General features: G+C 60.3%; 1 protein-coding gene across 6 annotated transcripts in view; it reads right to left on the bottom strand.

Moving 5' to 3' along the window:
- The window catches only part of CELSR3 (cadherin EGF LAG seven-pass G-type receptor 3), a 25,966-nt gene extending 1,894 nt beyond the window's left edge, over positions 1-24,072 (bottom strand). The window contains exons 1-35 of one of the 6 annotated variants that reach the window (XM_054481599.1): positions 20,073-23,822; positions 17,890-18,540; positions 17,332-17,557; positions 16,928-17,043; positions 16,495-16,583; positions 16,233-16,390; positions 15,478-15,641; positions 15,054-15,179; positions 14,795-14,964; positions 14,171-14,356; positions 13,606-13,722; positions 13,042-13,213; positions 12,742-12,883; positions 12,524-12,644; positions 12,057-12,240; positions 11,643-11,744; positions 11,410-11,424; positions 10,255-10,349; positions 9,852-10,061; positions 9,399-9,594; positions 8,970-9,125; positions 8,391-8,556; positions 7,718-7,885; positions 7,367-7,493; positions 7,067-7,273; positions 6,659-6,833; positions 6,341-6,453; positions 5,853-5,932; positions 5,197-5,323; positions 4,606-4,722; positions 4,375-4,523; positions 3,999-4,108; positions 3,487-3,645; positions 2,960-3,160; positions 1,319-2,204 (exon numbers count right to left, since the gene is read on the bottom strand). In XM_054481599.1, coding sequence (XP_054337574.1) covers positions 1,319-2,204; positions 2,960-3,160; positions 3,487-3,645; positions 3,999-4,108; positions 4,375-4,523; positions 4,606-4,722; positions 5,197-5,323; positions 5,853-5,932; positions 6,341-6,453; positions 6,659-6,833; positions 7,067-7,273; positions 7,367-7,493; positions 7,718-7,885; positions 8,391-8,556; positions 8,970-9,125; positions 9,399-9,594; positions 9,852-10,061; positions 10,255-10,349; positions 11,410-11,424; positions 11,643-11,744; positions 12,057-12,240; positions 12,524-12,644; positions 12,742-12,883; positions 13,042-13,213; positions 13,606-13,722; positions 14,171-14,356; positions 14,795-14,964; positions 15,054-15,179; positions 15,478-15,641; positions 16,233-16,390; positions 16,495-16,583; positions 16,928-17,043; positions 17,332-17,557; positions 17,890-18,540; positions 20,073-23,820 — 9,929 coding nt within the window. In that variant the 5' untranslated portion in view covers positions 23,821-23,822. The other 5 variants (XM_054481600.1, XM_054481601.1, XM_063661177.1 and 2 more) reach the window with 5 other exon arrangements.

The following is a 24,072-nucleotide window of genomic DNA, read 5'->3' as shown; positions in this document are numbered from 1 at the left end:
TTAGCCCCCAGCCCCTTCATGCCCACTCCAGGGTTCTCAGAGTCCTCTATTCTGCGCCCCTAGACTCAGCAAGGCTCCTTGGCTGCCCAGGTGTTTTCTCTAAGTGCTTCAAGAGCACCTACTGTTTACAGATGTTATGCTGAGCACTTGACAGATATCTCATAGATTTCCACATCTCAAAGAGTTTGTTACTACAGACTTCTTTACAGAGAGGAAACTGAGGCCCAGAAAGGCTTGCCTCTGCCTAAGGTCACGCAGCTAGTAAGGTAAGACACAGAGCTCAAACTCAAACCTGTGCGACTCCAGAGCCTGGACCCTTGCTTAGTCCCTGGTCTACCTCCCAAACAGCCAGACCCCAAAGCTAGACTGCAGGGGGACCCAGGCCGTGGGTTAGCTCCCTCTGGTCCCCACCCCCCAGTAGCCCTCAGTGCCCAGGCCCCAGGACCCCTAAACCCCTGCTCTTTCCTCCTTCCTTTGTCCTCTCTGTGCCCTAGGTCCTGCTCAGTTCTGTTGATCCCCTGCCCCACCCCTAGGGCCCCCTTCCTCCCCAAGCCATCTCTTACCCCACAAACCTCCAGAGCCTGACCCAGCTGTTTCTCCTCCTTGAAACTCAACTCTCCTCTGGGCTTACAAGAGACCTGGCAGCTCCTGGTTCCTCCCCACTCCCACCAGTCCCTCTCACACTCCTGTGTATCCAGCTACTTCCTGGGTCTGTCTGCCATCCCCTTCCCCACAGATGCTTCACACATACCCAGGATGAACCAGGTTCCAACTCAGTTCCTGTGAGCCCCACCCCAAAGTGTCCACAGACAAGAGGAACTCAATATTGACTGAATACATCGATGAATGAATGATTTATCCTCAACAAAGCAAGCCCTTCAGCCTGGTATATCCTGGCACCACTTCCAGCCTCTCCTTGTCCTATACGACCCCCTAGGCGAAGCTTCCCAAGCAAGGCCTCCTGCTCTCCTCCCTGCCCCTTGCATATTCCAGGTCATCTCCCACTTCTAGGCCTCAACTCCTGCCCTCCTGTCCGCTAACTCAACCCATTGGAAGGCACCTATTTCTTCTTAGCCTGGGAGGTGCTGGGAAGGCTGGCTGGCTCCAGTCACACAGCCAGCAAGTCCCTGCTAGTCACACCCCCATTTCTTGCCAGATTCCTGTCCCCAGCCTGTGGCCCTCTGGCTGTGCTGAGCCTGGGGTAGCCCACACCTGTCTGCCAGCCCTCATCCCCTTCTGTGGCAGAATACAGGGCAGGGCACATAGGAGGTTGCCCTAAGCTGATGAGGGTGCGAGCAGGTGGCTGGACCATACTTACTCTGAGTCTGGCGACGGCTCCGTGATGCTGTGAGATGTGGCAGAACGTGGCGTGGAGGGCCCAAGCACAGAGGCTGTGGCAGAAGGTGTGGCAGTGGTGTGAGGGCCCGAGGGTGTGCTTGAAGATTGCACAGAGGAGAGGGCCGAGGAGTTGAAAGAGGCAAGGATGGAGGAAAGAATGTCCAGCTGTTCTGTGGAGGGGCCGTGGCTGGGGCCACTGACCGGGTCCTCCCTAGCTCTGAGCAGCTGCGGGGGTGGCCCAAGGGCTTCTCGTGAGGGGTGCCGGCTAGGCACCTGGTCCAGCTGCTCCCGAGAGTTCGAGCTCCTAGACAGAGAGTCCAGCGGCCGGGATGGCAAGAGGGGGTCCCTTGAGAGTTGCCGCTGGGGAGACAGGGGTAGAGGTGGCGGCTGTGGATCAAGGTCCCGGGTGCGGCGGGGCGGGGGCAGCGTGCTCAACCACTCTCGAGGTGACCCTAAGTCCAGCGCATCCCGTGACCCGAAGCGGCCAGCCATGGTGCCAGGGTAGTCCCGGGGTGGCTGCCTCCGTGGCAGGGTGCTGCCCCGATCTCTGGGCTCCAGTCGGCCTGGTGCAGCGTCCATGCATTCCTGGGACCCTGGCCGGCTCAGGGGACGTAGAACAGGGGCAGGGGCTTCCTCTAGTCGCTCACGGCTCAGTTGCCGCCGGAGGAGCAGGTCCAGCTGTTCTCTAGAAGAGTAGCGGCTGGCTGGCTGTGAAAGGCTACCTGTGCCCCCGCCAGCACAGATGCGACCATAAGAGGCAGCTGGCACAGCACGGTGGCCCAAGGTGGCTGCACGGCACCAGGACAGCTCAGGGGCACCTCGGGTCTGTGGCACCAGTGGATATTGCAACCGGTTCTTCAGGATGCCTGTGAGAGGAAGAAAATGGGGGGCAGGGTGTGTGTGGGAGGGGGAGGGCAGGCAGGAATTGCTGAGTCTAGGGGTGTGGTAGCCCTTGGGATCCTTCCAACACAAGGTTGGGAGCAGGAACCCCTTGGGGAGCAGCAGAGGCAACCCTGGTGGTCCCAGACAGGCAGCAGGACAGGGGTCAGAGTGGAAGGGCAGTCATCTTCCAGTTGTGGTCCCGGGGCAAGGGGAGGGCGGGCAGGTCCCATGGTGCAGGGGATGGGGCAAACTCCCTGAGGTCAGAAGAGGGGCAGCCCTCAGGTCCTGACAATGCAGGCCTGGCTGAAATGCAGGAACCCCCTGGGTTGGACTGGAGCAGTCCCCAAGGTCCCTGTGATGCAAGGGTGAAGGCAGAAACCTCTTCTCTGGGTCCCCACAAAAGCAGAGTAGGAGGCAGAAATCTTCCAGATCAGAGCAGGGGCTCTGGGATCTGGGTGGGGGGCGGGGGGAAGCAGCTCCTAGGGTCTCTGAAAAACAGACAGGCTGGGCCAGCACCACACCCCCTGTGGTGCTGGCCAGGGTAGAGGGGTACAGAGAATTCTCAGGTCAGGATAGGAGCAGTCCCTGAGGACCATGAAGCAGGCTAGAGAAGCAGAAGCACCCTAGGTCAGAGTAAGAAGAGCTCTCAGTTTGGCATGAGGAAGCTGCAATCCCTTGGCTCAGGGCATGAGCAGCCCCCAGCGTGCCTGCGGTGCAGGCCAGGGCTCAGGGACTGTACCTTTCCTCTGGCGCTGGGCCCGGCCCAGAGAAGTCTCATCCCCACTGGTCAGGGCCGGGTCTGGCTGGTTGTTGTTAGCTGCATCCTTGCTGGTGTCCAGCCCCAGGCGCCTTTCAGACCCCCAAGTTTGCAGAGCACAGGGGGCTGCCTCGCACTCCCCCAGGGCTGGCCAGTAGGACAGGAGGTCATTGCCATCCACATCTGTGGAGCCAGGGCAGGTTATAGGAGCTTCTGGGTTGATCCCAGTGACTCATGATCCCTGACCCTAATGACCCTTGAAACCCTGGCTGTTCTCATTGAGCAGAGGTGGGAACAGGAGGGTATCTCCTCAGAGATCAATGGGTGGGGGCGACTGGTGAGCCCCCTCCCCTTAACTGGAGGTGGACAGAGACTAGAAGTTGGGGAACCTGATGGCTTTGGGGTCAGAAAGACCAGGCTGAATCCCAACCGCAGGGAAGATGGGGAGCTGGAGGGATAACAAATGGGGCATCCCTTGGTTACCCAAGGGGTCAGAGGGCGCCTGGCACCTTTGGGGTGGGTGAGGAGCCTCTCACTCTGGGCTGCCCGGCGGAGTGGCCGTTGGAAGCGCCCCCGCGTCCGGCCATTGTCCTCGCTTTCTGAAGATGGAATGGAGAGACTCCTCTCCTCCTCCAAGGACAGGTCACTGTCAGAGTCGGAGTCTGCGCCTGGAGTTGGGAAAGTCAGAAGTACTTTCAGAGGTAAGGGACTTGGAGATAAGGGAACTTGGAGTTGAGGGTCTAGAGGTGGGTACGGCAAGGGGGTTAGGGTTGGGGACGGGAACCAGGGCAGAGCTTGAAGTGGAGGCAGAAGCAGAAGGGCTGGAACTTATCAGAGGGAAGGACGAATCAGGAGTGGACTGGGAGAACCAGGGCTGGAGAGGGAGGTGCCTCCTGAGGCAGGGACCTTGGGGGAGATCGTCCCACCCCAGTCAGCCACTGCTCCCAGTATGGGGTAGAAGAAAAGGGGATGGGGAGAGATCCTCTGCCTCCCTCCTCCCTGCCCCAGGCCCCAACTCCACCAGCATCTCGATGGAACATGGCCACGTCCAGGTCAGTGGGGCCAGCATGAGCCTGGAGGCTGTGGTCAGTGTGGTCAGCGGCTGAGCCATGTCGAACCAGGACATTGTCCCTGGAAATGCAGGAGCCCCCCCCACCATGAAAGAGGGATGTGATGGGGTGCCTCGGAGGCTGGAGTGTCTGAGTGCACAGCCAGCTGCAGGTGGAATGGCATCCCTGGGTGTGTGGTGGGAAGCATTTAGGGCAGAGGCAGAAGCAGGGCCCCAGATGGCCAAGATGGGTGGAGCCACCTGCCCTAGGACCTGGTCATGCCAAGCCCTGGTAAGGTGGGGCTGGACTAAGCTGAGTGTGCCCTCATAAGGAGGCCCTTCCTCTCACCTGAGGTAGCTGCGGCCCCGCTGGCTGTCCTGGTCCTGGGTCCGGCCGGAGCGGGCACTGCTCACAGAGGAGACGGTGGAGGCGCCCAGAGTGATGCGGATGAGGCCACTCTCCTCAAAGAGAGCCGTGTTGTTGTAGGCCCCAGGTACCTGGGGGTGGTGGGGACAGAGTGTGAGCCAACCCTGAAGCAGCCTCAAACCCTGGCTTCTCAGGGCCCCCATCCCGACTCACCGTCCCAGGTGCTGGCCTTGCCTCCTCAGGCGCTGCCTTCCTGCCCAGACAGGCTGGCGTCCAGGCAGCCCGAGCGTCTGCATTCAGGACACAGAAGAGCAGCAGCACCGCCAGGCCCTGTGGGTTAGCAAGGGTCAAAGAAGGTCGGCAGGGGTCAATCAGGGACCAGTATAAGTCACTGTGGGTCAGCAATGGGGTCAGTCACTGTAGGCTAGTGTGGGTCAGTGAGGAGCCCATGCCGGACTCAGTAAGGGAGTCGGGGAAGGTCAGCAGGGGAGAGGTTGGAGCAGCAGGAGTGGCTGGAGTCAGTAAGGTCGGTGTGGATCAGCAAGGGGCGGGGCCGGGAGCCTTGGTGTTGGTGAAGGTCAATCCAAGATCAGCACTCAGTCTGGGATCAGTGCCTAAGTTAGAGTCAGCTCCAGGCCTGGGGGCAGCAGCTAGGGCCAGTGTCTGGCCTGCGGTAGTACCCAGCCTGGCAAAGTTATCCAGTAAGAGTCAGCTCCAGGCCTAGGGTCGGCATCTGCCTAGGGATGGCCCCAGCCTACTGAAGGCCCACCTGCTTCTGGGGCGAGGGAGGGGCACCAGAGTCACCTGGAGGCCGCAGAGTCCGGCATGGAGGTAGTGGAAGGCCAGGATGCTGTGGTTGACTGCCAGGAGCCCAAAGAGCCAGGAGGCACTGACCAGCAGAAGGAGCAGGAAGGAGCTGCGAAGGGTCCTGCTGTGGGGACATGGGAAGACACAGGAGGACATGCAAGGCTCATGTAGGACTCATGCAGGGAACACGGGAGGACACACAGGGGCCACACACGAAACGTGAAAAAAACGAGCTCACACGGGAACATGGAGGTCTCTGGAGGACACTGGGGGAGTTGGGAGGTCCCACAAAGAAGCAGGAGAGCAGTCAGGGCCGCGAGGACACGTGGGAAACACGGGCATGGGAGCCACAAGGGAGGGTATGGAAGACAGGTGGGAACACACAGGGCAGGGGGCAAAGTGAGCCACCCAGGCCACGGGAGACTCTGGGGGGACCCAGAGGACAAGGAGAGACAGCAGGGCAGAAGCACATGTGGGGCCACAGTATAGCGAGGGCGCCAGAGAGGGACCACAGGTCAGGGCAGGTGTGACTTCATTCCTTCATCCAGAACTTGGAGCCCAACCTGCACCAGGGAAGATATGGGGGCCCCAGACCCCACCCAGGAGGGGCCTGCCATCCTGAGAACCCCCCTTCCTCCAGTCAGCCAACTCACAGTGCAGAGGTCTTCTTGGCCTCCCTCTGCCCTGTGGAGCAGGATGTGCGGGCAGCGAGGAGAAACATGGTCCCGTTCATCTGGACCCATGGCCAGACATGTGGGGCCGGGCAGGGCAGAGAGAGAGAGAGAGAGAGAGAGGCAATGAGAGACAGAGAGAGACTAAGATTCACGGAGAGAGGCAGAACCAGTGAGAAATTCACACATACACACACACACCAAAGGAGCTTAGCATCACAGAAAAAGAAATTGGGAACCAGAGAGGGACTGAGAGAGAGAGAGATGCAGAGACAGAGGCAGGGACAGGCAACTGAATCTCTGACCCTGCGCCCCCATCTCCATGCCAGTTGAATGGGGGTGGCCACTGACCAGAGGACAGAAAAAATGAAGGCCGAGCCCAGGAAGCCTGCAGAATGCCACCTGACTGCCCTCAGCTGAGTCCACTGCACCTCCTCCCCCCATGAGGGAGGGAAGTACAGGGCACTCACCACTATGACCAGGACAACAGGGCCAGCAAAGCTCCAGATGAGGGGCTCGTGGACTGAGATCCAGCAGAAGTCAGGGTTCCCATAGCCCTCAGGGTCCAGGCCCACAGCAAGGCCTTGGGAAGAGAAAGGGTAGGCCTGAGGGTGTGTGTTCCAGAGCTGCTGACCAGCCCATGTATGGGAGAAAGCATGGGTGAAGGCAGAGCAGCTCCCCCATGAATAGATGGCTTGGGGTTTGAGGTTGGGGGTCATGAGCAGGAGTGGGGACAGGGTCGGGGTCAGGCCATGTGATGGATGGAGGTTGGGGGTCACAGCCCTCACCCAGCAGCACAGCAGGGACGCCCCAGCCCAGGGCATGGTAGAAGCGCATTGCGCCGCGGTCCACGTTGCGTGGTTCAACCTGCATGCGGTAGAGGTGTAGCCCCTGCACGAAGAGCCACGCGAAGGTGCTGAGGAAGAAGTAGTGCAGGAGGATGGCGACTGCAGTGCACACCAGCTGAGGGCAGGGGGGCATGTCAGGACCTCTCCTGCCTCACCCACCTCTGACCCCTACCCCAGGCATCTGCTTCCCACCTCTCACCCCTAAACCACAATATTTTACCCCAGCATCCTGCTGAAAACCCTGGCCCCAACCCGAGCATCCCTGACCTCTGACCCTGAGTTTTGGCCCCAGGCCTCCTGGGCCAGTAGGGTCATCGGGACACAAGTTCCCTGGCCCTGATCCTGCACCTGATTGTGGGTCCTGTGAATCCCCAGCAGGAAGAGGAGCTCTGCCACCCCCAGGGCGGCTGCCACATTGGCATGGATCCCACGCACATTGGACTTGAGGCTGCGCAGGCTCAGCAGGACGGCTGCAGTCAGCACCAGCGCAGCCACAGACACAGCCACGACCACGTGGGTGAACACAGCCAGCAGCTCCAGGTCGCCCTCCAGCCTCTACAGAGACAGGGATGGTTGATGGGTTGTTGGGCAGAATCCCCGTGTCCCTTTGACCCCCCCACTTCCTTGGGACACCGAACACAGCCCCACCTCACGGGGAGAGGCATCCATGAGGACCCCAAAGGTCCCTGTCCGGCTGCAGCGACACCGTGCGTGGGACCCATTCCTGTGCACCAGCTCACAGTCCCGTGCTGTCCACACACCATGCTGCTCCGCCCTGCAGCCACAGGGCAGTTAGACACAACTGTGACCCACTGTCAGGCAGGGGTTTGTGAGACATCATGGGAAGGGCTGAGGGTGCCTGGAGTTGGCGTACAGCACTCCTCATGGTCCGGGTTGCACAACAGCACTAGTGGGGGCCCCAGGGGAAGGCTGGGACTATTAGTTGGCCTCCCAAGGGCTAACAGGGGACCAAGGGTTTCCAGAATGGGGGGTCCTCACAGGCCAGGTGGGTCCCACTGCACACAGATCGCCTTGCTCCGATTCGCTGTCTGTAGCAGGCGAAACTCTAGGCTGATGGGGGACTCCAGAATTCCCCTTAGGAAGTTGCGTCCGTGGAACACAGCCACGCTGACCACAGGGGAGTTCATGACGGGGTTCTGGGGAAGCCTGGAGAGACATCCATCTGGGCTTGCACACTGCTGACCTCCCCACGCTCAGCCTGCTTGCCTCACCCCGTCTTCATGCCACTCGCCAGGGCTGACCCAGGGTCTGGGATGTCCCCAGAGTGGAAGCTGTTTCTAAGAATCCCTCCAGCCTCTGCTGGGCTGCTGAGGGGCTGAGCAGCTCCAGGGGACCTGCAACTGTTTGCCTCTGATTGCCCTCCTTCCTACCCCCATCAGTCAGCCTGTCCTTGTCTGTCTCTGTCAGCCCTTTGGTCTGTCTGTACCTGGCTCATGGATCCCTCCTGTGTGTGCCTCTGTGTCTGTCAGTCTGTGGCTCTGTCACTCTGCACAACTCCAGAGAATAAGATTCACACAGAACCCAGCAAGGACAGGGCTCCCTGGAGCTGTGCTCCTCTCTGTGTGTTGTGAACCTACGCATCTACCCACCAAAAAAGGGGCTGCCGGGCTGAGAAGTTCGCAGGAAGCTCAGGGGTGAGGGGCCTGAGTACCTGGCACCTCGGCGTTCTGCCTGGAACTGGGCAGGGAGCAGTCCCCCCAAGGTGCGGTAAACGAGGAGAATGATAATGGAGATCCGAGGCTCTGGCTCTGGCGAGGCTGGTGGGGGGACCACACTTGAGGTGGTGGAGTTTTCCATGCTGCTGCTTGTGGGCAGAACTGCCAGGAGAGGAGGAGGAGCTTCTGTCAGTGACCTTTGACCCAAAGCACCCACCAACCCAGCTCTGAACCCGATCAAGCATGGGGGTCTCTTCCCTGCGGGAGCAGAATTGGGGAGTGCAGGGAGCATGAACCCAGAAAGTAACAGTCAAGGTCTGGGAGGGGTCATCTGTGATGAGGGAGAGGGTCTGACAAAGTGAAGGTGTGGCAAGGTGGAGGGTGGAGGGGAGATGTGGGAGGCAGGGTGGTGGGTGGAGGGGAGATGTGGGAGAGTGGAGGGTGGAGGGGAGATGTGGGAGGGTCTGACACTGGGGAGGTCTGGAAAGGGGAAAATTGGCAGGAGGGCAACATGGTATCTGGTTGGGGGGACAGAGAGACAGGACTTGGCCCAGAGGTCCCCCAGGGGCTCTCACCTTCAGATGGGGATGGCCGTGGGGACTGGGAAGGCAGCAGCACATGGGTGTGAGGATCCCAGGCATCCTGGCCCCGAAAGAGGTTGCTATGGTAGCGAGGGTAGCGACGGGCCCCCCGGGGAGAACTGGGGTGCTCCATGCGGTCAATGCTGAGCACTACCCAGGAGAAAGAAAGGGGAGGCCCATCATGGACCTCTTCCCCCTGCCAATGGTTCTACTCCCCTCTTACTTGCATCCCGCACCTGAGTCCCACAATCTGTTTTCCATGCTACCAGCTCGGAGCCTGTCCCTACAAAACGCTGAGGGCCGTGGCTGAGTCTCCTGCCATTAACATTGGCATCGATAGCCACAGCCCCTCAGACCTTCAGGTACCTGCCCTTTCATGGCCCGCTGCTGTGCCCCGCCCTACCCGCCCCCTGCCCAACGCACTGATATTAGGCGTCACCAGCCCCATGGGATTCAGGTATGTGAGTTCCATATTCCTTGCGAGCGTGGCTGCATACTCCTCCAGGTGCCTCACCAGCCCCGCGCTGCCTGGGGAGCCCCCAGGAGCCCGCTGCCCCAGCGCCGCCCACAAGTCCCCTGTCTCTGGAGCAAGCAGTGCAGAGCCGACCCACAGCAGATTCTGGGAGGATGGAAATAGAATTGAGCTCAGCCAGGTGGTGAGGATGTATGAGGGGATAGGGCAGGCATGAGAGGTCTGGACAGGTGCTCGGAGGGGCTCCAACAGGCAAGGGGGTGGGGCTGGAGAGGACAAGGACAGAGGGAGAACCCAGGACCTTCACTTCCCAAGAGGACAGCAGGAGCCTGAGCTGGGGATCCAGGGGCAGGAGGCTGGGAGCTGAGGGGCCAAGGCACTGAGAACATAGGGCACAGCCCCACCTCATTGAAGTGGGCATCCTGTGTGGCTGTCAGCCCGAAGCCCTGCTGATGGCTCTCGAAGGCCAGCAGGTGGGCCAGCAGGCGGGCAGTGACTCGAACATCTTGGCTAAAATAGTGGTCAGTGTGGCCAGTCACCTCCCGTAGCCGCTGAGCCAGCTTTTTGGCCTCCATGGTATCCAGTGCCGTCTTGTTCAGCTCTAGGCCATCCAGCTGCCAGGACAAGGAGATGCGTTGCTCTGTGGTCCCTTAGGCCTTCCTCCAAAGCCTCACAGGGAGAAAGCCTTGCCAGATTAAAGGGCAACCAGGAAAGGCTCAGGAATTCAAGGGCTAGGATGTGGTATCTGGGGCCCAAGACAGGCCAAGGAAGGTCTTAGGTTGCAGGAAAAGGTCTGGGCAGTCTCACCAGCAGACTGAGCTCTCGAAAGGCAGGGGAGGTACAGTTGAAGAGGTCGGGCTCCAGCCAACCCTGGGCCTCATCACACAGCCGCACAGCAGCACCTGGAGGCAGGCAACCCCTGGTCAGGCCTGGGGCCTGGATACCTTTGCTGAGGAGATAACCACAGCACCCTCTCCTATGTTGGGGGAATCCCTGAGGCAGAAGTCAGAGTCATGAGCATCTATAGCTGCACCCCTGGAGGTAGCGGCCGAAGCCCAGGTAGGCCCCAGCTGCTTGTCAGGCAATTCCTGAGAGGGCTGTAGACCATTCTCAACCAGCAATCACACAAAGCACAAGGGTGGGGCTGCACACACTCACCCACGTGGGCCAGGACAGGCTCATAGATGTGCCGGTTCACACAGACACACACCAATGCTCACCAATTACACACAGATGTATGGACCAGACCAGCACGCAGACACACAATGCTCTCTCGCACACACACAGACATGCCAACACAGAAGAGGGCTTCTAGGAACATCCAGTGAAAGTCAGGTGGGAGGATTCTCACACAAGTTTTAACTGCCCCAGTGGTTACTTTGCTGTCATTTCTCTCCCTTGTCTCTGGGGTTGGGATGGAGGTTGAATGAGAATTGACTTGGATCTTAAAAAAGTTTGTAGCTACCAGCAAGAGAGAGCCTAACTTAATCACAGAATCCCCTCCCCGCAACAGGTTCACAGATACGTGCACAGGCACAGAGATACACACATGAGCATGCGTACGCAAACAATCTCTGTCCAGCCACTGCAGAGACCTCAAGCAGCAGGGAGTGTTCTGAGGGGACCTCCAGGCAGTGGGGAGGTGCCCCCAAGCAGCAGGAAGGAGCTATAGGGTTCTCAGACTGAGGAGGGATCTTTCGTGACCTCAGGCAGTGGGGAAAGTCCTATGGGGACCCCAGGAACTGAGGAGGGGTCAGCAGGGTCCTCAGGCAATGGGGAATGGTCTCTGAGGATCTCAGGCATCAGAGAAGGGCCCCTGGAGTACTCAGATAGCCAGAAGGGGCCTGCAGGGACTTCAGGCAGCAGGGAGGGGTCTGCAGGGACCTCAGGCAGCAGGAGAGTTCTGCAAAAGCTCTGGCAGTGGGAGGGGGCAGCGCACCTGAGCAAACACGTACCCCTTACCTGCACCCCGCAATCCTGCCCAGAAGCCAAGAGAAACAGATGGAGGCTCAATGAGGGTGTAGGGAGGGGCCCAGAGCCCCTAATCGGTAGTGAGGGGCCCACATGGACTCCCACCCCACTTCCACCTCTTTGTAGGAACAAAGCCACCCAATTTAGGAAAAGAGATGGCTCTAGCAGTCAAAGGACAGGCCCACCCCCACCCTCAGTGATGTCCTTTCTCCCCACATACTCACCCAGGGCCCCCCGGGGACAGGGCACTGTGGCCAGGACGCCAAACTTTGTCTGGGGCCACCACACACCAGATCTCAGGGACTTAGGGCAGGCATCATAGAGCACTAGAGAGAGAAGAGGTGCTGAGCCAGGCAGTCAGGGTCCAGGGCAGGTGACAGCCACACCCACTGCCCCTCCACCACCCCCCCCACAAGGCCCACTGCCCGCCACTCCTGCTGGCTTCTCAGGAGCTGACCTGTCAGATTCTGTGACAGGTCAGCAAAGTACTTGGGGCAAAGGTAGGGTTCCCTGGGTGTAAGTGGTCTCTCTCAGGAGAAGCTTCCAGAGTCCCCAAGGAGCCAAGTGTGCCACTGATATGTGATGGTGGCACACTGGAACCAGCCCTCTATGGGTGGAGCTGGGTGGAGCCTGCTCACCCCGGCAGCCGCTGGCTGTCACCTCTGCGAAGGGACTGTCACAGCTGTTGCACTGGCGGCCAAGGGCTCCTGGGCGACAGGGGCACTGCCCGCTGTGGGGTGCACATGAGCGCGAGGTGGAGCCCACAGGGTAGCAGTCACATGGGAGGCAAGAGTCACTGCCCCGCGGTCGGTAGTGGAACTCCTGTTTGAGGATGGGCCAGGGGCCTGAAGTCAGAGGTCAGGGCTTGGGGAATGAGTGGAATCAAGGATAAAGGGTCAAGAGAACAGTGCTCATGGGCCAGAGGACACCTGGGCCATGCGTGAAGGCAAGGGAGGGGTCACGGGTAAAGGAAGAGAGACAGCAACTAGGTCACAGGACACAGGCAGGAGGTTAGGGCCCAAGTCAGGTGGCAGAGGTCAGCAAGCTGGACGGGAATTGCAGATTGCGTCCAAGGAAGGGTTAAAAGGTCAGGGGCCAGGCGCACCTTGCAGTGACACTGCCCATTTGTCTTGTTGCAGTTGGGATCAAAACCTTTGTGAACGTCACAGTTGCAGGGGCCACAGGTTGGGCTCCCCCACCAGCCCCGTGGGCACTGCTGGTCCATCCTGGGGGTGCAGAGCCAGGTAAGATGCCTCCATGGTATCCCAGCGACCCTCCCTGTCCCTGCCAGGTCTCCCCATCGCCTCAGCCCCAGCCTCTTACCTGTGCTCACAGTGGTGCCCGAAATAGCCACCCACACAGTCACAGGTATAGCCATGGGGGGCTCCTGGCAGGTGCCGGCATGATCCCTGGTTCTGACAGGGGTTCAGGAGGCAGGCATCCACACAGCCTGGGCCGTAGTAACCTGCAGATTGGATCAGAAAGCTCGGGACCCTGGTCGCAGAGCATGGAAGGAAGCAGGCACCCATCCCGAGTCCCTGCCTCCTTCAGGTTCCCCAGTCTTCATCATGGGCCCCTAACGCCTGCCCAGGTCACCCTTCCCCCAACTCTCTCAAGGCCCACCTGGCCGGCAGGTGCAAGAAAAGGTCTGCCAGAGGTCCCGGCAGTCTGCGTGAGGTGGGCAGGGCTCAGAGGCACAGGCGTTGGTCACGACACAGCCAGGCTCCGCATTCACTCGGTGGCTGGGGGGTAGCAGGGCCGGGGAGCCAGAGGGTGTGGAGCCGAGCCACACCCCCTGTGGACACACAGCCAGCAAGGGGTGAGACCATGTTAAGGCACCTCAGCCTCAAGTACTGCAGAGCCAGCCACCCGGTCTGATGATCCCTGACATACAGTCTTCTGATACCCTCAAAAAAAAAACCCAGGCCTCAAAAATATCCCCAATTTGGTACCCCTGTGGGACCCTAATTGTGCTGTTTCTGACACAGATTCCTAAAGGCCCTTGATAATCCAAGCTAGACTCCCACCTCCAATGCCACAGAAAGGCTTGACCTAGCTCTCAACTCTGGGTCATTCACCCCCTCGCGCCAACCCCCACTTGAATGCTGCCTTTCAGGTCCCAAGAAGCCCCTGACCTCTGACCCCTGACTCTAATGCCCCATATCACATTCCCATGCTGACCCCCACCTGGATGCAGCCAACCAGACCCTGAGGAGCCTCTTCTGCACTGCCGGGGGGCAGGCCTCCCACATGGAGCTGCTTTACCTTCAGGCCCTGCAGCTCACTCCCCACCGCCATGGTGTCCTGGAGGAAGGGGGGCAGTCAGCACTGAGGGAGAGGGACCTGATGAACCCCTGTCATAGCCCAGAGTCAGTCTTGGCCTTCTTATAGCCCTTCCAGGCTGCCCCCTCCCTCCTGGACCCACAGCAGACCTTAATATTGCTTGATTTTGACCGGGGGTGGGTGGAGACTGGGGCAGAGACTAGAAGGGGCTTCTAGGAATCAGGCAAAGTGCTGGCTACAGAGGTTCCCCAAGACCAGGCCCCAAATCTGGCACAAAGAGGGCCTGAGAGTGGACCAACCTGGCTGGTGGGTGGGCTCAGTGCAAGGATATATGGTGGGGAACTGGGGGTAGAACATCAGACTCGGTGCAGTGGAGGGAACTGAGAGGAGCTGGACTAGAGGTGGGGTCAAATAAGGCGGATCTGGTTGGAAGGCTGAGAACAGACTACCCCGGGGTCAGAGGCCAGACCTGGAAGAGGCTAAAGTCCAGTGAGACCATGAGGACATGGTGGCCCCGCCGGCCACCTGGTTCCTCCTGCAACTCCAGCCGCAGATCGTGCCACTGGCCATCACTGACAGTCACCTGGTCCAGAAGGAGATGGGAAGCACGGCCCGAGCCCCTGGTCACTGTCACAGACAGTAACCCCCGATCTAGCTGTGGGCAGAGATGCATAACCCTGGGGTTAGAGCCCCAAGTGGGCTGGGACTTGGAGGTGAGATCAGAGGGCTCAGAGGTCAGGAATATCAGAGGTCAGAACAGTGGGGTCAAGGTTATACCTGGCACACAGGGCACTGTGCCAGGGGACATCATGTTGCTTGCTGATATGGGGTCAGGGGGCAGAGGATAGGACCAGGTGTTGTGGGTGGGTTGGTGCAGCTTGCATAAGAGAGAGCTATGCTGGAGCCCTGCACCTGCAGAGGATATAATGATGGAAAGAGAATCAAGGGCTAGGGTCCAGAGCAGGGTCAAGTGTGGTTGGGACATCTGGCAGAAAAGTATGCTGTGTGACCAACCTGAACCCACAAGAATGTCAGTGGCGGCCTAAGAGACTGAGAACTGAGGGTATAGGGAGGGTGAGCAGAGTGGACACACCTGGCAAAGGAGTGTGCTGTGTGGCCCAGCCTGCACTTGCATCAGGACCCCCTGCGTTGCCCGTGTCCGAAATGCCAGCCCCAGGTACCATGGCACAGACACAGCCATGTCACTTCCAAAGTTCCAGCTCAGTGTGCCGTTGCCACGGAAATGGTGGGGATGGGCCATAGCTGAGTGGATAAGAGAAACAGGGTTACAGCCCCTGCCCCAGGAACAGATCTGACCCTGCAGGCCCCCCTGCCCCATGCTGCCCACTTACTAAGCCGACAGTCTTTGCCGCCGAAGCCCACAGGGCAGTCGCAGCTGAAGCCGCCCCAGTGCTCCGAGCAGAAGCCACTGTTCTTGCAGGGGCCTGAGTCACAAAAGTGTAGCTTGGCTTGGCAGCCTGGGAGAGGAAAGCACATGGAGGACATGAGAACAAGGGTTGGGGGGTACAAGTGCTGGACAGGACTTTAGTGTCCAGAGGGGCTGAAAGAGACCAAGATCTCAGCCCCATTTCCCATTTTCTTTCGATGAGTGGGGTTGGTAAGAGTCAGGCCCTAAAGTCTGGGCTGTAGCATGGTGCTTGCCACCAAAGGAGACTGGCTTGAAGTCAGGCATGGAGTCACCCCATGGAGTCCTCCACTTCCTCCCTATGATGGGGACAGGGCCACGGGCTGGGCTGGTGGAAGCTTCAGGCCTACCTGCCATGGTGCCATTATTTGCAACAAAAGCCGCCATGTCCACTCGGCGGCCATCAATGTGCAGGTCCCGCATACAGCCGATGAAGTCCTTATGGGATACAGGGAAGTTCTCGGGGAGGTTGGGGACACCTCCCAGAAGAAGAGGGCCCGTCAGGTCCAGGGACCTGGGGATCAGGGGTCTGGGTCATTGGTGGGACTGGGGCCAGAGTAGAGTTGCTCCTGGGGGGCCACAGGAAGCAGGGGGGTAGGACCCAGAGGGTAGGGTGATTGAGGGAGGAAAATAAGGCCAAGCTGGGGAAGGAGTTAGGATCTTACTTCAGTTGGGGTGCAAAGGGGTGCCCGTGATGGGCCGATGGTCTGGGGAAAGGTAGGTGAACGGGGGTTGAGGGCTATGATGCAAGAGTGAGGCATCTGGCTGGCTGGGGAGGGGATGGAGACGTGAAGAGTCTGGGGGACTGGACATGAGATGAAGGGACTCAGAGGGGACGTGGGACATTAGTGAGACTGGGGTGGGGAGGTGGAGGCTTTGGAGGACTGCCTGGGGACTGTGTGTGGGAGGAGGGAGTATGGGGTGGAATACAGGATTGGGGGCTAGGGTGAGTAGGCTTTCAGGGTCTTTGAGAGGAGAGGGAAATCTTGGTGGTTTGGGGGAAAGATGGGAGAGTTTGGCAGGATGGGATGAGGAATGGGATGTGAAGGGTTGGAGTGGGCTTTGGTAGGCAGCGGACAAGGGGACCAGGGGGCAGGGGCCTCACTTCTTGGAGCTTGTTTGCACACCAGCAGCCGCGCATGAGTAGTTGCCAATCTCAGCACCAAACTGCAGAGCCACGGCCACATCACAATCATCCACGCTCAGCACAGCCACCTTGTCCTTGGAGGGGCCCTGTGCACCCCCTAGGGCATCTGTCCGGGGCTGAAGACACAGGCACACCAGTCAACAGTGCCCCTAGTAACCCATGAGGAGCAGAAGTCAGCATCCCAACTCCCCTCATACCCGATGCCAGGGATGGCCCCCACCTTGTTGTAGTATCTCAGATGCACTGTATGCCATTGCCCATCACTCAAGCCCCCTGGAACTGTGGGGCTGACCACGGTATTGGATTCACCTGGAGGGGAGATGCATGTGGAATCATCAGGAGCAGCGGAGTCGCCCCATCCCACCCCAGTCATATAAACACAACCATTCCCAGGGCCACCCTGGATGCATCAGATCAGTCCCCCCACTGGAGACCACAATGGCTGGCTCAGAGTGCCTTTAAACAGACAGGAGAAACAGACTTCTTGGAGGGAGGGACCTTCCCACAGGGAAATGGCCAAGGAGCTAGGTCTTCACTGCTTGTATGGTGTGGAGTGTGTGCTCAGGTGCACAGTGAAGCAAACCTGAGGGGACTTGGGCCCTGCGTCCTCCAGCACACATGCACCCTTTCGCCGTCACATCCGGGGCACCCACCCGTGGAATATGTGAGCCGCACTTGGCCAGCCACGAGTTCCAGGGCCAGGAAGTCGTGCTTCTCGTTCAGGCGCCCGTTGTAGAAGAGCAGCCCGCTCTGCTGCACCGTCGCGAACCTGGGCGGGGTGGGAGGGGGTTGCGGGGGTGGGGGCGTCAGGAGCAGGGTACCACTTCACACCCACCATCCCTGCGAGGAGAAGGGGCTGGGGCGAGAGAGGAAGCGACGAGGGACGGTGGGACCGACTGGGGGGACGCGGGTGCAGCGAGGTCAGGAGACCCCGGGCGGGGCGTCAGGGGAGGGGCGGTGTCTCGTGGGGATGCCGGGACGGGACAGTCAGGAATCTGAGTCAGGGCGGGTAGGTGGGGGCGGCGTGGAGGCGCTCAGACACGGGGCGGACACCTACGAGAGGGACAGCGTAAGGTGGAATCGCTGCCGCAGGCCGCGAAACATGACGAACGAACTGGGCGGGAAGGAGCGCGCAGCCACCTCGCAGCGCGGGCCCTCGAAGGCGCCGCCTGCCGGGCACTGGCAGCGAAAGCCGCCGTTGGGCGCGTCGGTGCAGGTGCCCCCGTTGCGGCAGACGCCCGGCACGCAGCGGCCGGCCTCGGTGTCCAGCTCGCAGTCCTCTCCTGGGGGCCAAGCCGCGGTCAGAGGCGGTCACGCCCACGCCCGCCCCTGCTCCGGCCCCTTCAAAGACAGCGCGCCCCGAAGCCGGGTGCCAAGACCCCCGAAAGGTCGCGCTCTTCGGTGGACACGCCCCTTCCGTCTGGCCCCGCCCCCTCCCCAGTCTCCTCGCTGCCTCGGCTGCGGCCCCTCCCGGCCACGCTCTACCGCTTCTGGCCTAACCGCGTCCATACCAGCCGGTGGCCTCAGAAGTGACTCCCCGTACTTACTCGCATTGTGGTCCCGCCCCCAGCCTTGGCCCGTGCTTCCCCCGGCTCTGGCCCGGCGCCCTGCTCACCGGTGAAGCGCGGGCGGCAGACGCACGTGTAGCCTCCCTCGCGCCGCGCGCAGGCTCCGCCGTTGCGACATGGGTTGGAGTAGCAGAGGTCGAGCTCGGTCTCGCAAAAGTCTCCCGTGAATCCGGGCGGGCAGCGGCAGCGCAGGCCAGCGATGGGCTGGATGGGTCGGAACAGCGTGGAGGCCGAAGCCAGGAAGGGCGCGGACGAGTCAAAGCGGAGCACGGACACGCATTTCATGTAGTTCTCACAGGGCTCTCGCAGGCACACGTTGTCGTCGAAGGGCAGTACGTCGAGCAGGGAGCGAGCCGCCAGCGCCGCCCGGCGCACGTACAACTGCTCCTGCAGTTCCTCGGAGCTAAACCAGGGCCCCGCAGCGCCCGCCCCGGTCCCACGTGGAGCCAGCGCCGAGAAACTCACATTGAGCACAGTGCCCCCTACGTCTGTGTCGTTCTGGATGTTGAAGATGAAGACGTCCTCAGCGGGCGTAGCGAGCACCGCAGCCACGCCCTCGAGGAAGCGGCCCAGCAGCGGTGACAGGAAGCGCTCCTGCCACATGTTCTCAAGGCGCACGGTCAGGCTGTTGGCCAGCAACTCCTCCGTGATGATGACCACGCGCAGCACACACTGCGCCGTCACGCTGTGCAGACCATCTGCAGGTGGGGGCAGGGGCAGTGGTCATCCTGGGGACAGTGGCCGCCCCTCCCTGGGACACGAGAGGGCTGGGGCCAGTGATAACCTAGGCCCCCAGAACCTCTAAGTCAGCAGGCTGACCCCACCAGGACACAAGGGAGTCTGGGTCTAGTGACCACCAGCTCCCCCAGCATCAAGGTGTCAAAAAGCTGCTGCTCCCCCAATCCCCAATACATGGAGGGGTCTGGGCCAAGGATCAAGCAACCCCACACAGTGCCCATGGGTTAGCAAGTCACTCCCCCAACAGCACTCAAGTAGCCTAAGTACTCAGTAACTCACACTTCCCCAAGTCATCATGGTCAGCAGGCCACCCCAACTCAGGACACAGAGAGGAGCTAGGGCCACTGGCCACTCATTCCCAGCCACCTTTCCCTTCTCCCCTCCTCCAGCATAGCAGAACCAGCAAAACATCCCCTCCAGAAAAGAAGAGTTCCGGATCAGGAATCACCTATCTCCTATTTTTGGTCAGCAAATTGCTCTTCCATGGCACTAGAAGGGGCCCTGGCCCAGTGAAGACTCAATGCCACCCTCCAGAATCCTGGGTTATCAAGCTCCAGGAGGGACTTGAACCCCGACATACACATACACACACACACACCAGCATTCTTGAGTTAGCAGCCTGCTTGCCACTCCAGACCTGGGTCCTGTGGTTTCACAGCGACCACCCCAGAGATGAAGGTGAGGTGCTTAGCTGCCTTGTTCGTCTTGTCCCACACCCTAGCACATACTGGGTGCTCAATGAGGATAGACTGTTGAGTGACTTGAGGGATAAATGAAGGTTGTGCCTTCTCAGGCAGTGTCAGGAGTCCCTGCTCCAGAACTGAGGAATGAGCACCAGTAAAGCCTATTTCCCAACCTCTGCAGCCTCCAGTAGGCAGGACTTCAAGAGCCTCTCCCACCTGCGCTCTCCTATTATGGAGGGGTTTGTGAAAGACTGGAGCAGATGGGACAGGAAAGAGGCAGGTGGACCTCTGGACATTTTCCCAAAGGTCAGGGTCTCAGCCCCTATGAAGCCACTCTCCACCTGAAGCTTCCATAGTAAGCTGCTGTTCCTGACCACTCAAGTATTGGTCATTTCCTGCACAGATGGGGTAAGCATCAGACTGGACCCAAAGTAACCCTTCGCCTGAACATGGGCATAGTGTGGACTGACTGGCCCATACTGGCTTTGCCTGGGACCTCCAGAGGATTACCCCAGGACCTCTGACCTTTTATCAGGAGGGGAGCTATCCCTAGGTAGCAGACAGTTCTTTACAGGCTTTATGGGGTCTGCTAGATGCCTTGGAATCATTGGGATTCTGTGGAGATTATCCAGGAACCTAAGCAGAGTCCTTGTGAGGTCTATGGCAGATCTTGTAGGGTGCAGGAACCCTACCCTTAAGGGGTTCTTGGAAGGCTTAGAAATCCCTCTTTGGTTTGAGGTGCCCTGTGGAGTCCCTGAGGCCCAACAGGTTGGTGTCACTGGGTCACTTGCCTGCCCCCTGCCCCTCACCTGTGACAGTCACCAACATGGAGGCCACCAGTGGGCGGTTATTGTCTAGCTTTCGGCTGAGTCGCAGCTCCCCACTGGTCTGGTTGACCACCAGCAGCTGCAGCTCATTGCCACGCTCAAAGGAGTAGAAGAGGTGGTCGGAGACATCGGGGTCATAAGCTGGGATGCGCCCAATAATGCCCGATGGGAAGGTGTCTGAACGGTTGGATACATAGTTGTTGAAGAGGATCTGGAAATTGTTGAGCACAGGGCTGTTGTCATTCTGGTCAACCAGGCGGACGTGCACAGTGGCCCGGCTGACCAAAGGAGCAGATGTGGCCTGCACCACAATCACATATTCTTGGCGAGCCTCATAGTCTAGGTCAATGAGTGCCGTCAGTTCTCCAGAGAAGATGTCCATTTGGAACAGCTCAGGGATGTTCCCCTCCACGATCTGGTACATTATATGGGCATTGGGGCCTTCGTCAGGGTCCACTGCAGTGATCTGGGCCACCACTGAGCCCACAATGCTATTCTCTTTCACCCGCACCTCAAACTCCTCAGCTGGGAAGACAGGTGCATTGTCGTTCACATCCTGCACCGTCACCTGGATACTGACTGGAGTCCGGAGTGGGGGCACACCTCTGTCCACTGCGTAGGCAGTCAGCTCATACACTGATACTGCCTCCCGGTCCAGCCGCCTCACTGTACGGACAATTCCAGAGGTGGGCTCAATAGTAAAATCTCCATCCCCGTCTTCACCATTCTGGAAAGTGTACTGGACCCGGCCATTGGCATGAGCATCCCGGTCCGTGGCTGAGATCTGCAGGACACTGGTGAAAGGTGGGGCATCCTCAGAGACCAGCCCTGTATAGTGGGAGGCCACAAATTGTGGAGCATTGTCATTCACATCATTGACCATCACCTCCACATAAGTAGTGTCTGCCTTCTGTGGGATGCCATTGTCCCGAGCTGTGATAGCCAGGGTGTAGGTCACCTGGTCCTCATAGTCTAATGGGGCCTGTAATGTAATGGCCCCTGAGTCTGCATCAATGCGGAACTGGGGCAGGTTGTCCTCCAGGAGATAGGTGATACGAGCGTTCTCGCCCACGTCATCATCAGAGGCACTGATGACCACTATGGTGCTACCCATTGGCCGATCTTCATTCACACTCACTGAGTAGTGGGCACTTTGAAAGACCGGCCGATGAGTGTTGGCATCTGTGATGTTGATGTGCACATAGCAGTGATCATGAAGGGCACGGTCAGATGCAGTTAGTACCAGCTTGAAGTAGCGTTCCTGCTTGTAGTCCAGTGGCAGAGCCAGAGTCACCAGACCCACACCCCCCTGGGTGCTGATGGCAAAGCGATTCCGGGTGTTGCCGCCTGTGATCTGGTAGCTGATGGCACTGTTGGCATCACGGTCTACTGCGGTCACGCTGACCACACTGGTGCCCACAGCTGCATCCTCATTCAGTCGTAGGTGGTACTCCTTCATTGTGAACTCAGGCCGATTGTCATTAACATCCAGCACAGTCACTGTGACACTGGCTGAGGCAGAGAGTGGGGGTGAGCCATGGTCTCGAGCCTCCACACCAAAGAAGTAATGCTCCACAGACTCACGGTCCAGGGGACCACTCACAGAGACCCAGCCAGTGGCGCTGTTTATCACAAAAGGAGTATCAGGTGCCACACCAGTTAGGGAGTACTCCAATCTGGCATTCTCCCCATGGTCTGCATCGACTGCCTGAATGTGGATGACTGAGTGACCCAAGGGAGCATTTTCCAAGACAGAGACTTGGAAGGGCGTGCTGACAAAAATAGGAATGTGGTCATTGATGTCCACCACCTGGATGCTGGCCAGGCCCGTGTTGTTGGACAGCGGTGGCCGGCCTGCATCCTGCGCCCTGATGCGCAAGGCATACTCTCTCTCTGCCTCGAAGTCCAGAGGTGCCACCACTTGGATCTCGCCAGTGAGGCTGTCGATGGCAAAGTGGCCACGGCTATTGCCACTGATGATGTTGTAGTGCACCAATCCGTTAGCGTCCTTGTCCCGGTCAGTGGCCGTGACGCGCAGCACCACCGTGTGGGGGCGCACATCCTCGCGCACCTGCGCCACGTAGCGCTTCTCGCTGAACTGAGGAGCGTTGTCGTTCTCGTCCAGCACAGTTATGTGTACGCGCACAGTGGCCGAGCGCGGCCCGGGTTCCTGGCCCTGGTCGCTGGCTTCCACCACCAGCTCATAGCTTTCCATGTGCTCGCGGTCCACTCGGCCGCTGGTGCTGATGAGGCCGGAGCGTGGATCAATCTCGAAGGCGGCGGCAGCTGCAGCGCGCGCAGCTGGCGGCCCCACGAAGCGGTAGCGCAGGTTGGCGTTGGGGGGCGCGTCGCCGTCAGTGGCACGCAGCTGCAGGATAGGGTAGCCCTCCTCCACATTCTCGCGAAGCGTCTCTCGGTACTGCGCTTGCTCAAAAACCGGCGAGTGGTCGTTGCGGTCGGCTACTGTCACGGCCACCATCGTGGTGGCCGAGAGGCGCGGCGAGCCGTGGTCCTGCGCGGTCACACGCAGGTAGTGACGCTCCATGCTCTCGCGGTCCAGAGCTGCCGCGGTGCGGATAAGGCCGCTCTGCGGGTCGATGCTGAACAGCTCCAGCGAGCGGCTGTTCATGAGTGCCGCCAGCGAGTAGACTAGGCGCCCGGCCTCGCCGGCGTCCGGGTCCTGCGCAACCACGCGTAGCACCGCGGTGCCTGCTGCCTCATTCTCCGGCACCAGCGTCTGGTAGTTGTACTGCGGAAACTGCGGGTGGCGGTTTGCGGCGCGACGAAAGCGTGCCCGGTTCGCCGAGGTTATTTTCCTGGGTTCAGGACGGGCCGGGAGTCCCGGGGGGCGCGGCCCGGGGCGCTGCGGGAGGAAGCGGCGGCGGAAGAGACCCCGGGAGCGCATGCGCTTGGGCGCCGGCTTGGGAGCTGTCCGAGACTCGCGCGGTGCTGAACCTGATGCAGGAGCTGTCCTCGCCGTGCGTGGTGCTGAATCCAGCTCGGGGCCAGATCCTGAGGCCCCTGGAAGACAGTTCCGCCGGGGGGCTGTCCTTTCTGCTCCAGATGTCGTGGCTCTCTCGCCCTGACCCTTGCTCCCTGTTGCCCATAATTCCCCACAGCAGCGCGCGGTGCCCACTCTTTTGCGGGAGCCTGTCCCAGCGTTCCGCTGGGAGGACACCGGCTTGGGACCGTGGTGCCGAACCAAAAAGTCTGAAGGGAGGGGCGAGCTGTTCCCCGAGCCCAGGACCCCTGAGGACAGAGCCCCTGGTGACAGACTACCTCTTTGCAAAGGTCCTGTCCGCCCGCAAGAGGAGACCTCTGGGCGCCAGTGTAACATAGACCCTGGTCCCTGTCCTGTCTCTCGTTCGCGGCTGCCCAATGGCTGGACTCCGTGTTCAATCCCCAGCTCCTCGTTCGGCTGCTCAGGGGGCCCTCGACTATTCCGGGCGCTTTGCCTTCTCCCTCGGAGCCCCACGAAGATAGGCTCCCTGACCCCCAGGCCAGGCCCCCCATCCTTCCGGACCCCGGAAGACTCGGGACAAAGAGCTAAGGCTCCGCCACCGATATGCGCCCTTGGCCCCGTAGTGGCAGCTAACCCTGGGTCCCAGCCCTGGTGCCCACCGCCCCCCAGCTCCTCCTGGCTGAGGGGGAACAAAGAGAGGAGAAGGAGCAGGAGTATGGGGGTCGACCGTCCCCCGAGGCCCCGCCACGGCGGCCGCCTCGCCATCATCCCCCGCCTCCCTGCACGGCCTCCACCGCCCCCCGCCCCGGTCCGGGCCTTGGGCTGGCCCCGCCGCTCGGGCCCCCTCCCGGGCCCCTGCCGCCGCCCCGGGCCCCCGCCCCTCCGCCGGTCTCTCCGCACCCCCGCCGCCCTCTGGGCACCATCTACTCCGCGGCCGGAGCCCCTCCGGCGTGCGGCCCTGGCTTTTTCCGCCCCCACCACAGCATCCCCGACGCTGCTGCCGCCTCCCGCCGCTCCAAC

Source organism: Pongo pygmaeus, chromosome 2 (genome assembly GCF_028885625.2).
Source record: "Pongo pygmaeus isolate AG05252 chromosome 2, NHGRI_mPonPyg2-v2.0_pri, whole genome shotgun sequence".
Taxonomy (NCBI): Eukaryota; Metazoa; Chordata; class Mammalia; order Primates; family Hominidae; genus Pongo; species Pongo pygmaeus.
The sequence above is the reverse complement of the archived record's forward strand: the minus strand, read 5'-3'. Positions and strand labels throughout refer to the sequence as shown.